At 41.8% G+C, this 16,458-nt stretch overlaps 1 protein-coding gene across 2 annotated transcripts; it reads right to left on the reverse strand.

The window, feature by feature from the left end:
• Positions 1-575: 575 nt before the first annotated feature.
• On the reverse strand, positions 576-15,503 carry PPP1CC (protein phosphatase 1 catalytic subunit gamma). Of its 2 annotated transcripts, XM_062614408.1 has the most exons (8): positions 15,328-15,420; positions 13,604-13,744; positions 5,966-6,097; positions 5,070-5,300; positions 3,977-4,081; positions 2,775-2,998; positions 2,176-2,310; positions 576-1,741 (listed from the first exon to the last, which is right to left on the reverse strand). In XM_062614408.1, coding segments are annotated over exons 2-8 (918 nt in total). In that variant the 5' UTR covers positions 13,605-13,744; positions 15,328-15,420; the 3' UTR covers positions 576-1,651. The 2 variants fall into 2 exon arrangements, with proteins under 2 accessions (XP_062470392.1, XP_062470383.1); XM_062614399.1 differs by lacking the exon at positions 13,604-13,744 and having other exon boundaries at positions 15,328-15,503.
• Positions 15,504-16,458: the final 955 nt, after the last annotated feature.

The following is a 16,458-nucleotide window of genomic DNA, read 5'->3' on the forward strand; positions in this document are numbered from 1 at the left end:
GAACTACATTAAAGAAGTAAAAACAATGTCTGGGGGCTGCTTTTCTTGTCAGAAAAGCTCAGCTCTGTCCGGAAACAAGGGGAAACTCGCCAGTGGCCACCAGAACAGCACTGGTGGCTCACCCCAATCTCCCCCTGCAGCAGCAGGCACACTACCTCACTGGCCTCGTAAAGTGTCTTCCACAGGCACACAAAGTGGCAAATGGAGGAGTGAGATGCCCGGAGCCCACATCACACCTCACCCTTCACCCCGACATGACCCACACTGGCTAGGGCACACCAAACCTGGCCACAAAACAACTGGCAGTGGTTCCTCCTTCACTGTTTAATTAAGAACCAGAGGAAATGGGTCTCATCCTCAGCTACAACCTTCTCAGAGCAGTACTTGAGTGAACAACCCCACTCAAACCACAGAAAGCTGAACACAGCCGAGCGTGCCCGGCACACATCTCTAGTGCTGGTAGCTCACACAAATCCAAACCAAGAATGTGGGGGTTTCCAGAAAAATTTATTTCTCTAAGTCACATCCTCTGGGAGCAGGAGTGTTTATGTTGTGATAAACTGACACTGAGAAGATTTAACAACTTCTTCATTTAATAAGTGATTTTCACTACATGGTATTGTACACTGTTATCCGTCCAAAAAAGATTAACAGTATTTAAAAAACAAGATTCTGTGAGAGATTCATAGAAACTGGAGATCGAGATCGACGCCCCTGGTTGGCTTCCCAAGCCATTGTCTACGTTTGTAGAACAAAGTCTTTAGGCTAAAATGCACAAACCCCGTTCCGGCAGATCCAGAGCCACCTCTGTAGCTCCCGTCCGTCCGACACGGCCGCCGCTGGAAAATGCTCCACTCGATCGACCACACGGGAACTGTACAAAAACGTGTTCACTGTGAGCACAGCAGGACCAACAGCACAGCGTTTCTACTTGCTATTTTGAGTCAGCACTTCCTTCCGTCTCCAAGAGGAAGGTGGGATGAAAGGAGAGCCCTGCCAGCTCGGCGAGGTGGGTCACAGGCAAAGCGAACTTTGGCTTCAGGAAAGAGACACAAACACTTAAAATGATGGCTTTAATTCTCATTGGAAGTGTACGGAGAGGGGGGAGTGTCTGAATTAAATATACATCATCCCAGCGAGCCTGGTGAGGCTGAAGGTTATTTCTAATGTTGACAGCAATGAAACAAACGTGTACGTGACACGACATTAAAAGAAAATCCCTTTAAAACAAAAAATGTAAAAAAAAAAAAAGTTCACAGTGGTCTGTATAAACAGTATGTAATTTCTGACAGTAACAAATCTCTACTCTCACAGCACACCAGTGCCCTCTTTAGATCCTAAAGAAGAAAACAAGCATTTACACTACTCATTGTACAGGTCAGGAAGTCGGCTGTAGGATTACCCCGACTGTGGGACACTGTGGAGCACAGCTGTAACACCAGCAAAAGGACAGTTTAAAACTTTCTTCCTGGGAGGGAGAAAAAGAAAGTCTTTCATTTGCTGGTACAACCAGCAAATGCCATTCATCAAATCAAAAGTAAAACCACAAACACATTATCTATTTTGAGCAAGCTGAACAGTACACATGACAGTGTTAAAAATGGAGGTTATATACTATGATACAAGTCCCAGCAAGGCAGAGCCAAAGTGACTATTTCTTTGCCTGTTTTGTGATCATGCCCCTGGGAGGTGTTACAGGTCGGCTGGAATTGGGCTTCTTTTTCTCTGCAGGTTTCAAAATCTGAAAAAGATAGTTCAGGTGTTTAGCACAAAGCTTTAACTCTCTTACCAGCAAGCAATTAACTCACGCGTAAAAGCACTGTACAGCTCATCTGAGCAAGTCATCAGCACACCAGGAATTAAATGTGTTTCCTGCTCAGAGCTCGGACAAGGGCTTGAGAGCAGCTGATCTGAGCTGGCGCCAATGGAAGCAGGCAGACAGCTGAGAGCTCTGCTTGGACGATTTCCCAGCATAAAGCAGCTCACCTACTCACATCAGCATGGGCTTATCACATCGTTGAAGACGTAAGTGCAAGCACAGCCCTGTTTACGTGTTGGTAAAGATCCATTTGAAACAAGCAGCATGGGTTTGTAACAGTGAAGTAGTGATTCTAACCAGAACAAATTTAAAGTGTAACTGCGCTAACCAGTAGGTGAAACCTTCAGATACCATACCTGAAAAGAGCACATTAGAGTTTCATCCACACTCATCATGGCACCCGCATTATCAAATTCTCCACAGTAATTTGGGGCAGAGAAGAGAGTTACCAATTGTCTTTTTGCAAAAAACTCATACCCATCTTCAACAACCTTTAGAGAGAAAGCAGAAATATTAAGACTGAACAACTTCCTGCCGAAGTGCAAAGCGGCTTTAATCAAGCCAGCTGCTGACAGACTGGCTACATCTAAGGAACATGAGTTCCAGACCTTCATACTGGAACAGGAAACCCACAGCAGGACCTGGTTCAGAGTTCATTAAGAATGAGAAAACCAGGATTCTGCTGGGTTCAAGACAGTCTGGTTTATGAATCAGGAATCCAGCAACAGTTTATATGTATTAAGACAAAAAAAAGTTTCATTACAAGGGTTGTTAAACACTGGGACAAATTGCTCAGAGACAGTGGAATCTTGACCCTTGCAGATATAAGATCCTCAGCAACTCAGGCTCACACTGGTTTGTTTTGCACTTAGTATGTGCGGGTAGGGTTGGACCAGGTAAGCACCTCAGATCCCTCTGGACCCAAATTACGGTTTACTGTACAAAACTAGAATACCTGATGAGCTCTACATATGAGATCCAAGTCATGTTTATGGAGAAATTTAGCAACCACTTCAGCACCAAATGTGAAGGACACTCCTCTGTCGTTTTCACCCCATCCCAAGACATCCTTGTCAGGGTCAGACCACAGGAGATCACAGAGCAGACCTTGATCTGGTACATCAGTGGGGCGCATGATTCGTCTGATCTGTTCCATTGACTGAAGGTCTGGTGACAGGCCTGTAAGACACACACAGCTCAGAGCTTAATCCAACTTTGCTCTCAAGACTGAGCTAATATTTTAAAACAAAACCGATCTGTATTCAAACTGATTTTACATAACTCACTTGCACTGTTAACTGCTTTTCATTTGTTTTAAAGCTTTTGTAACAGAAGACAAGTCACTTTGTGGATATGTCCATTTACTAGATTATTTACTGGAATCAAGATAAGCAAAGTCATTTCTACATTTTACAGGATTATTATAATCTCACTGTAGTATTTTGCAAGTGTCTGATAAAAGAGCTGTTAAATAAGAGGCATTAATACTAGAAACCACTTGGTATGTTCATTTTAACCACCAGGCCTGCCAAGATGAAATACAGTGTCAAACAGACCTCATACCATTTCTCACTGATACAGATTTCTTGGCACATGCAAGTGATAAAACATTTAAGGTGCAATATGTATTTCATTACTTTGAAAAGCAGCATGAAGCAGGTAACACATGGCATAACAGAGCCCACTTCTACAAATGAAATTCCAACCCCCTCAGGTTAAACGGGGCTTTGAGCAGCCTGGTCTAGTGAAAAATGTCCCTGCCCTGGCAGGGGGGGATTCTACTAAACAATCTTTAAGGGTGCCTTCCAACTCAAACCATTCTTTGATTCTATGAAAAACCATGTTTTCACAATGCACATAAAACTCCCAGTCATGCAAGCCAAAAAAAAAACCTACAATGACTCTTTACTCAAAAGGAGAGGCTATTCAGTGTGCCTTCTGGTACAAAAGGAAAAGCAGATAATTGTGTCTGAAGTGACAAAATTACCAGCTCAATGATTCACCAAACTGACACTAATCCAGCTCAACCCTACCTCAAGCATGCACCAAGGCAGAGAAAAAAATCCCCCAGATTCTGAAGCTTCACCAACGTAAACATCAAACTGCCATGACTGACACTAGAGTGTTAGTTTCTTATGTACTGACTAAGGAACTCACCCCCATGACAGCAGAATATTTTCTCATCCACAATAGCTGCAATTGGTAAACAGTTAAAACAATCTGTGAAGGTTTTCCACAGCTTAATATTGTATCTTCTCTTACCTGGAAGACATTTTGGAATAAAAACAGTCAATATGCTTTTTCATCACAACTACAGTCAACCTAACAGCCTTAAGTTTACTAAAGCTTGCAAAAAGTTACCATTAAAGCCTATACACAATTTATCTCTTGATACCCACTGACACACTTCACTGCTCAGAAGAAAGTTGCAGAGGTTCTTTCAGTGTGGCAGAGTGCTCTGAAGCAGCTCTGAGGACAGCACTGGTCTGACAACAGAACAACATCCCACTGCTGGCAGCCAGACTCTCCAGTCCCAACTCTGCTTCAGAAAGTTATCCCTTGGAGAATTTGATCCATTTTGGAAAATCTTGCCATTTACTGTTTTCTTTAGGGGAAAACAGCAGTTCCTGGAAAGCAGATTTTCTTCTGCTGTACCACATAATCTCCCCAGGCAAAGAAACAGGACTGAAAATTGGAACTACTACAGTTTTACTTTCAAGACAACTCTCCCAACAGACATGAACCCTGAACATATTCGCCACCTATGACTAAGCCTGTGATTAATCTCCAAGGAGTCAACTCTGAAATACCACACATCTTTGTTTCCTCACTGAAGGAGAAATGAGACATGGAGTGTACATCTTGTAAGCTACAAGCCAAGTCTGTCCCATAATGCAAGTTGTGAGAATGCTTCACTGCACAATTAATTTATCAGTTTTATCTCCTCTACATTATCTGGATTAAGTCACATCCTTTGAAACATGAACATACACTCCAACTTCATTATAAAACTGCTTCTTATGTTAGGGTAAGGTCTACCAATGCACCCTGCAGTGACAGCGCTGGTACATTAACTGTGTAGCAATGCCATGTTTATTTTAAACATTACAGGTCTTAATATGAAGTAGCTGCAATCACTGTAACATAACCACTGTAAACACCAGCCCATTCTCCAGGTTAACTTCACCCAAGTATACAGCATCATCATCATCATCATCCCCAGATGATGATGCACACATCTATTACTTACATTCATCGTAAAACCCATAAATTCTATTGATGCTGGCACATTCATGGTTTCCTCTGAGGAGGAAAAAATTCTCTGGATATTTAATTTTGTAGGCCAATAGAAGACAAATGGTTTCTAAAGATTGTTTTCCTCTGTCAACATAATCACCAAGGAACAGGTAGTTGCTTTCTGGTGGAAAGCCTCCATATTCAAAGAGTCGAAGCAAGTCATAGTACTGTCCATGGATATCACCTGCAAAGATTATTTGGAAATGATATGTAAGTGACCCTTTGCTACATTCTTTGTCTGATTCTAGAGAAAGAACAAAGGAACAATGCTTCAGAAAAGAAAAACTTGCAGTGACATACAACATACTTAAAAATCAGTTTATCTTACTGGATATAAAATGATTACATTCTGAAGTCTGGCATCTATGTAACGCAATGGTTAACTGCCCTAAGATGTATGTAGCTACTCAGAAATACTCACACTTGTAAAACAAAGTCAAGATTCTGAGAAACCAACCGTATGTTCAGTTGCATCTAACTCAATTTTAGACAACCAATGTCTAATACTAAACAATCTACTTCAATCTGATGTAAATCCCTCAGTGTTGGAATAGGATAAAATACTGGAAGCTTTTAAAAGTGCATTTATTGAGGTTTTCATTTTGACATTCTTCATTCTTTTAGCATAACTGGACATGAAAGTGCTGCAAAACGAGCACCACTGTGTACAAGTATGGTGAAACCAAACCCCTAAGCATCCAGCAGGGGTTTATTTTTCCTTTTGCTACAATCCTTTATCAGTTTTGCTGTTAGTAAGTGAAAATAACATTCAGCATTTGTTCTCTGCTTAAGAGCTGCATTTACCTGACGCCCCCTGCCCAGGTATCAAATCACGATCACAGCACTCACCACATATTTTCAGTGGAGCTTCAAGTTCTAGTAGAATAGGCTGACTCAGAAAGATTTCTCTGGATTTCAAGCACAATCCTCTGATTTCATTCTCTTGAAGCTGGACATTTTTGCCTGGTTTTGATCCTCGCACTGTTGGAAGGAGTCAGAACTCAGTTATCAAAATCAACAACCCTGCTGTTATTTTAAGAGACTAAATGCCACTGCAATGCAGAATGAGATGATAGCAGGGTAATATCAGTCTGCTGAGGTGAAACTGCACTGTCTTGTCACCAGAGAAAGGGCAGCGTCTTCTGTTTCAGTTGTATGTTACTTTCTTTTAACAGAATTCAAGGCTTGACACTTCCCCCATTAAATGCCACATTTTAAATAGCATCAGTTTAGTCCTTTTAGTTATAAAACATATCTTGGACAATGTGACTATATAGACTTTTTTTTTTTTTATTGAAGCAGTTACACACTTGTTCTCTGGAAAGCCATCTGAAGATGGGAAAAGGAAGGCTCCCATTTAATCATCAACCTGGTAGCTGAAATATATGACAGTTTAGGGAAGCTTGTACAATTGCCCAAAACAGTATCTAAACAAGGCTGTACTACCAATAAATACTGTACTGCCCCATTCTACAATGCAGTTAGCAGCCATGAAAAAAAAAACAAGGGTATGACTGGAAGGTCAGAAGTATACATAAGGAAATATTCTTTTATCCCAATGACAAAACAGCTCTCCTTATCATTGCCTTTGAGCACAGTAAAAGACAAGCCAGTAGGACATTTATCTCCCAGCCTCAGACCACTTTTTCCCTCAGTCCTTCACCCCCTCCATTAACGCTCCAATCTCCCCCACTAAAACAATTCAAAAATAGTTGGTTCTCTTTAGTATCTATCAAAGCTTTCTGTCCTAGTATGGACAACAAGGACACCAGTTTGACCCGGACATGTTTCTACAGCCACCAGCACAGCTTATCCTCCATTTACCTATCACCCTGTGCCCCATTTCTGTTGCCCAGAAATACAAAGGACATTTCTATGGCAGCAATACGCTACCTATGGCCAAGTTCCATGCAGCAGCTTTTATCAGGGTTAGGATAAGACTAAATAAAAATGGTGTTCATGGCATTACTGGTACAGCTTATTTTTATTTGGTGTCAAACCAGTAACAACATGGAGTACAGATAAGGCTGAAGCAATAAAAACCTCTTCAAAACTCCAGTAAGATTATGGAATAAGCAAAGTCATCTTCTACCACATAACCCATTGGCTGAGCTCCATCAAAGCCAAATGACCTCAGAACTTCAGCCTCAGATGCCTGAAACACTCTTAACACCTCCAGAACAGAAGCATTGCTGGAAATGTTGCCTAGTTAAGGGACTTACTGTGCACAACTCAGATGGCATTGAAACTGAAGAATTTATTCTCTTACCCAAAAAAACCTTGGTCTTCAGTTGCAAAGAAAAGCAAGCAACAACCCCTGACCCTTTCAAATACAAGAACCTATGCAATATTACCTTCCCGAATTCCTAAATAACCTTCCAGATACCATTAGAGTCTAACTCCCTTGATACTGTTTAGCCTCAAAGCGAGAAATCTGGAAGCTACAGACCCAAATATCTGTACTGTCACTTTGGGCCTTGCACTATATGGAATGAAGAAGAGAGAAATGCAAGAGGAAAAGTGGGGAAGCAGGGGGCATGTTTTAGGAAGAGTAAGAACAAAAGCTGTTGTGTTCCAAAGGCATTACAATTCCTCATTAGCACAGAAGCTTCCTACTTTTATGCAAGCCTCTGATTAAGAGTAGAAACACTGCTGACTCAGCATACATCTTATCTAGACCAAGAATAAAATAATGCTTGTGTAATATCCATCCATAAAATCAAGTGTCATTGGATGCAATTTCTACCAGCACTTACAGCATTCCTACCACAATTCCAGCCCGTACACTGACTCCCAGAAGTACTGGTCACGGTGGCACAGGCTGCCCCACAGAATCATGGACAACCCCCTAAACCACAAGACTTTTCCTCAAACAAGCTTCAAATTAAACTTTAGCTCAAATTACAATGTATACCAACAGTTGTATTAACTTAATTGTAGGTCAAAAGCCATGGCTTTCATCATGTTATCTTTCAAGCAATACATGCTCCTTCGCTACTCACTGCCTGTGTATTATCACTCAGCTCTGACATTACATGACAACACTGGAATTACCACTAAACTTCATGTCTTCTATTAAAGCATCCAAAGTAATGGAGCATATAAATGAAAGTTACATCTTTGTCACAGCAGCTTATCACGCATGAGGCTTTTCATCCACACAATCATTTTTTCATCCATACAGTAATTTTCCAAACACTCCCAAGCAATGAGCAAGTTACTCAAAATGCCAACTATCCAGAAGCAATAAGGAACAGAAATTAATAGCATCAAGCGGCCAGCTGCCTGAATTATGTTAACATTTCCCCTGCTTTTCAATTTTACAATTCAGCTTTGGTTTTGAGATAATACACTACACTTGTTTTTAGCTTTCTCAAAAGCTGAAAATCTAACTTTCTATGACTTGGTCTTGTTAGAAAATGCTAAAACCAAACTCTGTATTGCACATCCATAAAGTATAAAATAATATATGGACTGTGTCACGCACTGAGTCACTAAAGCTCATGAATAAAGCATATGCATTCATTTCTGCTGAAGATTAAATGAAAATCTGGAAACTGTTTTCAGATACAAGTTTCCTTGCTTCTCTAATGTATTTTCACTTAACCAGTATAATATTCCTGCAGTTTTAGTCACCTACTTGCAGAAAACCTTGACAAGATAAAATGATGCTTTGTTGCAGTCCACAAGCTCACTAGCAGAGACACCAGAAGGATGAAAGAAGAACAGGACAATCTGATTCAGCTCTGTAGCACACTGCCTGCCAATGACATTTAGACCACTCTCATCCAACATGGAATCGGCACAGAAGAAATAAGCATGTTCAACTTCTTCTCACATTGACCTATATATCCTGAGAAGCTCAGAAAAAATATTTTTGGCTTCAGAAGCACCAAATATGCAGAAGTGCATGTTGGTTTGAGAAATCTGTATTTTTAGTGCAAGGATTTTCTAATCTGCAATGAAATGCAGGCTGTTCAGTCTCTAGTACTTAGATTTCTCTGAGCCTTCACATTACTTAATCTCACTAAGAGAGGCAAAAATAATATACTATGAAAAATATGTTGTGTTTACAGTTTGTCCTCTCTGCTTTGCACCAAACCAAAGCAGCTCGCAGACATCAGACAAGTACAATACTAATTGGCAGCTTGGTCATAAAGTCAAAAGAGCAGGCCAACGGGGCTGTAACTCGCACATTTGTTCTTTCAATGCATAAACAATAACCTCTCTCAAACAACAGACTGGAACTGCAGTGGAACAAGTTAATGATTAATCAGCTGAGAAAAAAAGTCAGCCCATTTCAAGTAATACATTATTTGTGCCTGGTCTCCACATACTGCTGCACTATTTCCAAAGAGTAATTTATTCCCATCCTCTTTCAGAGATGCTACTGCTCTTAAAAATGATTTTTCGAGAGCTTTAATTTCAGTGTCCAGTCTGGGCAGTCTTCTAACAAACCTTTTCCACTGTACAAGTATGAGAAGTTTTGGAAAAACAAGCTCTCCTCAGGACAGAAAAGACTCCAGAAAAGATCACTCATGGAACCTGGATGATGCCTGCAGAGGTACTGATTTGAACATGGGTTCCAACTGTTAAAATTAACACTGCTTTCCAAGACAAGGAGGAAAACTGCAGGAAAGCAACAAACAACACCAGCTCTAAAATACGTGTATTACACAGAGGTGAGCGCAGTGCTACAGCCACCCCAGCAGACAGGGGAAAATAAAAGGAAGAGCCGCAAGAATTTAACAGCACCCTGACATCTTGGTGCAAGCAAATGGAGCTAGTACAAAACATAGCTGCAGCTGCCAGGAGCTAGAACACTGCTTGACACCCAGGATAACTTTTATACATTTGTTTGTGAAAGATAAATAGGTCAAGAACTATGGGATCTAGAGAGTACAACAGTCGGAAGACCACATGCACATAGAGTACAACAGACTTCTGCACCACATCCAATCACAAGCATTTCCCAATATTCTGCTTGGTGCCACACAACCCTTTAACAAAGGCAAATGATATTATAAAACTGATTATATTACCTCATTCAAGGTTAACATGAAAGGGACATATGCTTAGGGAAGTACTCAAAAAGAGAACTCAAAAATAGTGGAAATTTCACTGATACATCTCATTTTCCTGTATTACATTAAAAGCTGCAGCTGAAAAGCTGCCAACTGAGATACAAAATTAAATACTTGTACCGAAAATGTTTTAAAGAAAATAGTCTATCAGGAGGTCAGTTCATTTTTGGCTACTAAACAGATCTCTCAATTTTACCACCTTTTACATTAAGATGTTTGCAATCCCAGAGACATCTCCAAAAATACTGCAGGTTGTTTTTCACCTTACTTTTAGCAGCTCCTTATGACAGTTTTGCACCATCGGCATGAAAGAAAGTAACTTGAAAGTGGTTGATGTAGAAAAGGTTTTCCTTTCTTGCAGGTACTACCAACTTTGATCAGATCATTTTAGATTGAAAAGTGAAACTGAAAAGCAACTCCTCAGTGTCCAAGCCTCTAAAATGAGAAATTTGTAGTCTACTTTTTAATATGAAAGTTCACAGCAGCATTATCAAACAGAAGATTCTGCATCACTGCCAAGTTTTCATCTTGTAGTCTACTTCCACACTGGAGAGAGCTATGCAGTAAACACATACTCACACTCATCACAAATACTCAGAGATAACAAATTCTTCCACTTTAATGACTGAGATGTAAATGCAGAATGTGACTGAATCCACAGCACTGATAGGAATCTAGTCCTCGTCTTCCAAATGCAGGGCTCTCATTTTTCCTGTTATTATAAACTGCTGCAACACAGCAGGAAATGGCTAACACGAAGCTCTACAAACTACAGAAAATTATATTATCTGAGGTCAAGAAGTGCTGCTTGCCTATTAGAAACTTTATCAGAGCACCCCAACCCATCTCAAGTAAAATCCGAACACATTTCATATTAACAACTGTGAGAATCACAGGCACTTATTGCAGTATATGAAGCTGAATAGCAAGTGACCCTTCAGCCCAGTGAGTGCTGTATTTAGTGGAACATGTAACAAAAAAATATCAGAGGAAAACTGCATTTCTAAGAAACAGCCCTCACTGTTGTCAGCAAAAGTTTACCCAGACTCTTTGGTTCAACTATTTTTAATAACTGGATGATCCTCTTTCCCCATTAAAAGCAAATTAGAGAGAATATCTCCTTGACAGCTATACAACAGGCTTTACCAGGAATAGAAATCTGTGGGTGTGTAAACAGAAAAGTTTGAGGATTTAGAGTCTTTTTGCTGATTTTAGTGCATTAACCAGGATTTTAGCTTTCAGAATGGCTACCATCACTCCAGCCTCACATGGCTTTATTCAAAGTAGCCTCCATTCATCATTTGGTTTTCACTTAATAGCATTAGCAGAGGCTGAAGCACAGAAAATATTTTCAGAAGCGTATTTCAACTTTGGTTCCAGTTAGGTATGCTGAATGGTGTTATTTTACCCTGTCATTTATTGTTACCATGGTAAGACTAATGCATTTCAATCTTGTTTTCTAGTTACACTACTATCAGCTCCTTTTTCAAACCAGACCCTGCTTATCTGTGAAAAGCTGCCAACACAGCCGATGAAGGAAACTGATAAGGGGCTCAAGTCAGGAACACCATCTGACATGACGCGGAAAGGAAGCCATGCTTATACTTGGAATCTCAGGATTTGTCACTCATTTTTTACCTGGAGCTGAGCAGGAATTCTGCCATTTCCTGGAACCCCTTCCATGACCGTACAAAATGTCACTGATTTTTCATCTTACAGGGAGCTTTTCTAGCATCTTCTAGAGGCAGTTCTGACTTGGCAGCCACACACAGCTGCAAACTCAGAACCATCAACCTGCTGTCTTACAACACTCTTCCTAGAAGGAGAGTAATTTGCTCTTACTTTTGTCCCTTCTTATTTCAGTTAAGTGAGTTAGCTCCGTAAGTATTCGAGACTTTATCCACTATCAAGGACACTTCAGAACCATTTCAATACTCAGTGAAGGATACTGTCATTTACTATACCTTAAAAGCCTTATTCTTGTGAAAATTGTTAGTACAGTTACTAAAAGTAACATGATTAGACAACCTGTACTCAAGACTGTTCCTAGCAGAACAAAACCTCATTAGTAAAGAAGGTAAAACATCCCATATAAATTCAATTACAGCAAAAAAGCTCAGAATGTTCAATGTTTTTACTTAATGGCTTTCCAAGGTTGAGAACAATGTTTTCTTGTGACATTTCAAAGTCAAATGGCTCTGTACTCTTAACATTTAGAGCAAGAAAGACTTAAAATATTTACCTTCGAATGAGAAGCTAAAAAGGCACTTCCAGGGCTTTTAAAGAATAAACTAATAATTTCAGCTAACTAGCCTAATGTGGGTGGGAGAGTATCTACTATCTGGGGGAAAGTAAGAATAGTATCACTTCATCAGAGAAGTCAGGACAGAAAACAAGTAAACCTCCCTCACAAATACATTATTAATACCCTATATTAAGAACAAAAGTGAGAGTAATTCATTAATCACTCCTCACTTCATCTTGACCATTAGACCAGACTTATTACCAGCGAAGCTCTCTTGATCTCTTCCAACAGCACAACGCTAAGGCGTATTATAAACCACAAATACCTACTTGACTGTAGTTTCTCACTGATTTGAAGTATTTCATCAAGTACCTCCTAACACTTGAGTTTGTTATTTTACTAGCAAAATCACCTAAAGTTAACTGTTATAAAAAGCATACAGTTTAACGACAGCTCTAATGAAAGACCATACTGCTCTAAAAATTAAAGCCTGCATAAGGATTTGGACAACTTTGTGAGTAAGCTGATTATTAAAGCAGATTTTGCAGTGTTTTCATGCTTGAGTATGGTTTTAATTTACACGCAAATAAAGGTCGAAACTCTTAACAGAGCTGTGGCAGAGGCACACCACTTTGGGTAACTAACATTATGCAGTTGTTCTACCAGAACTGCAGTGAAAAAGTCTTTCTTGTTTGCTCCAAATGTCTATAGAGTAAGAATCCTTACACATACTTTAGATTACTTTTTTTCCCCTTCTATTTAGCACAGTGCAAATCTCCACCTTGGAGGTTCAGATCACTTACCCCAGCCAGACCTTAATGATTTCAGGGAAAGAATACGTGAAGTACATTTTAAACAACTGAGGAGAACCATGTTTGCACAGTAATTTACACAATTTACCACTCAAAATTGCAGTGGTTGCTAACATGCATTACCTTTTTGCCCTTTTTGGAAAAGAAGATATAAAAATGACAGACTGCCACAAAGGTCAATCATTACTCTGTCTGGCAAAGATGTTTGTAACAGACATTTATTAAGCAACAAAAAAACACTAGCACAGGTTACTAACATTGGTAATTATTTTAAATATCAAAAGACAATCATTGCCTCAAGGCATCCAAAATCCCAGCTGAAATGTCAATAGAGGAAAAACATTACTTTCAGAGTTCTGGCAGCTGATGCAACCTCAGGTAACACCTTGCGTTGCATGAACCATCTCTCAGAAGATCTTGTCAGGAAACATTTGGAAGCCTGATTTATGAACGCTCATCTCCTCCAAATGTGTAATACTGAAACAAGCTGGGTAAGAACAGAACACACTGACACAGTACATCACACTACTTTTGAAACTTTAAACAAGAGAAATAATTCAAAATGATTCATTCTCTTCCCAGGATTATCTTGTTCCATGTTTTTGATATTAATAATTTGCACTAGTTACACTAGGGGATATGAACTAATAATTGTAATTAATACCTGCAGCTGAGCATGTATTAATATGTCATCAATCATATGACACCCAGGACCTGGGATCTACAAATCACACTAGTAGAGTTTTAGGAAAATCCTGGTCTAAATTTATGACAGGAAGCCTTTAAATAATTTAAACCAGGGAAGCTTAAATTGGTAACAAGCAAAAACCTCCACAGATCAGAGGAAAAACCCTATTTACTTTTACTTATTCAAGCTCAATAATCCCATAATGCATCTATAGGATTTTTAATTCCAAGTAATTTCTAGAGTAGCACTATTGCTCCTCTGCCTGCCCTTTTGCTATCGAAGCTATTACACAAGCCACATCTTACAAGGAAAGGGTGCAATACAGCCAAAAGACATTTCTTCACCATTTGTCTCAGCAACATCTCAGATTCCAACCCAGTTGATCCCATGACTTCATGCCAAATGGAAAGAAGTTAAATCCCTGACCCAGCTCTTCAAGCCTGAGCCCAGATGAGATGCTTTGCCCTGCCATATGTGAAATGAGGCTGTCTCAGGCCAGCTTCCTTCCCTGAATGATGAATTTCCTTGATGCCTAGAAGAAAATTCGCCACCGGCTACTTCTCCGCCTTTTGCCTTACAATCAGCCGAGAGTTCTAGCATGGTGCTGACCCCTGCAACCAAAGGAATGATGCTGAAGACATTCCCTGCAACTTCTGAGTTTTTCCTTTAAGAAATTCCCAAGCAAGTATTGCCAACCCAAAGCCCTAACTATACAAGACAATAAGCCCTTCCACAGAGTGTCTGAAACACCAAAACCCAACCCTCTCTGCACACCTAAAAAGCCACCATATGTTACAAATTAAGAGCCAAATCCCAATGGTAGCATTAACGCAAGCAGCTCATCAAAGCTAAACCCACGACAGCCTGAAACCCATACAAATCTCAAGACTTTTTCAAAACCTGCTTCTACAGACTCTTTAGGTCTTATTTCCAGAGCCCCACAACTACCCAGCCAAAGCACAGCACCCATGTGCATGCGTGGAAGACAAGAGAAAAATCCAGGGGTTTTTAAACGCTTTCCTACGAAAATTATACTAAATTAAGCATCTCCTTAAGAGCTGCAGGGGAGGAGAAGGAGCGGCAGCCGGCTGGTCCCAACACTGCACCAGGGAGCGCAGAAGGGATCAGAGCGCAGGGAACAGCTCGGAAACACAAGGACTGAGGGAAAAGTTGGGGCTGAAGGGCCGAGCCGCCCGGGGGGGAGGCGGAGACGAGCCCCGGTAAGACAAAGCGCCTCGGCAAGCCCCTCCATTTTGGTCCCCCGACCCCACCGGGCGGGCAGGACGCGGTGCATCAGCGGCGGCTGAAGAGGGACCACGGAGGCGCCTCACGGCCGACACCCACCCCACGGCCACCCGCCCCATGCCTTCCCGGACCCTCACCCTCCAGCAGCCGTTGGATGATGCTGTCGATGTTGAGCTTGTCTATATCCGCCATCGCCTCTCAGCGGCCGGGCGGACCCCTCCCCGCGGCTCCCCTCCCTCCGCTCGCTGCTTGGCCGACCCGACTTCTCTCCTTGTTCTCTCTTGTTTCTCCCCTTCTCCTCCCCGCTCTCCTTATTCCCTCACAACCTCGTTTCCCCCCCGCCCCCCCCCCACGACCGCCGGTCTCAGCAGAGACCCAGTTCTGAACAAAATGGCGGCCGCCCCCTCAGCGAGCTCGGCCGGCGCACGGATACTACGCGCGCGACGCGGCTCGCCGGAAACCCTTTATAGGCCGGGCGGGAAGAACGGGGCGGGGTCACGGAGCGTGACGCGTCCCGCCCTCGCGGAATCCTTCCGCTCACGGGAGGTGAAATAGTGCAGCGCTGCCGTCTGCGGGTTGTAGGGCTGTTACGGGGTTTGGTGCCTCGGAACCTGTCTGTGGAGCGGGCGGGGAGGCCCTTTGGTGCCAGCCGGGCTTCTGTCAGCGCTGTCTCCCCGTGGTGTCTGCTCCAAGGTAGCATTGCCTCAAGCCACGAGGCAGTGGCTTGGTGCGAGGGGTGCTCTCCCTTCAGAGGAGCAACCACCTCCTTAAGCCTAAACCGGGATAAACAGCACCAAAATCACGCTTGCAACTGCTGTGCCACTCATGGGAGCTTCCATGGCTTGAGCAAGTTCAGATATGTGTCTTTTTCTCTGCAAACACTTGAAGCAACAAACGTACAGGGCATTGGAATCCCCTATGGATGGAGAAATTAGCCCACTCTTTCAAGAGCATGTTGCACTTTTACTTCACGCTTTGCTCTTTTATTCTATGTGTAGCTACAGCTTAGGGGCAGGCAATTACAATGAGGTTCTGCTCGTAAACGGGATTGCATTTACAAGGGAGATGGGCCGTGCGGGCCTTCCCCGCTGTTCGGTTTGCCTCTGGTTGAATATTGTTTAATTGCTTTCTTTACTCCTCCTTTAATTTGGCGGGGGTTGGCTGGGTCAGCCTCCTCCCTTCCCTGTGTGGATTCCTGCTGTTATCCAATATCCATCCGTACCAGTTATTGCCGTGGTGGGGCCGGAGCAGAGGCTGAGCTCAGGAGG

Source organism: Pezoporus occidentalis, unplaced genomic scaffold (genome assembly GCF_034315485.1).
Source record: "Pezoporus occidentalis ecotype Australia unplaced genomic scaffold, CSIRO_AGI_Poc_V1 ctg102, whole genome shotgun sequence".
NCBI classification, from domain to species: Eukaryota; Metazoa; Chordata; class Aves; order Psittaciformes; family Psittacidae; genus Pezoporus; species Pezoporus occidentalis.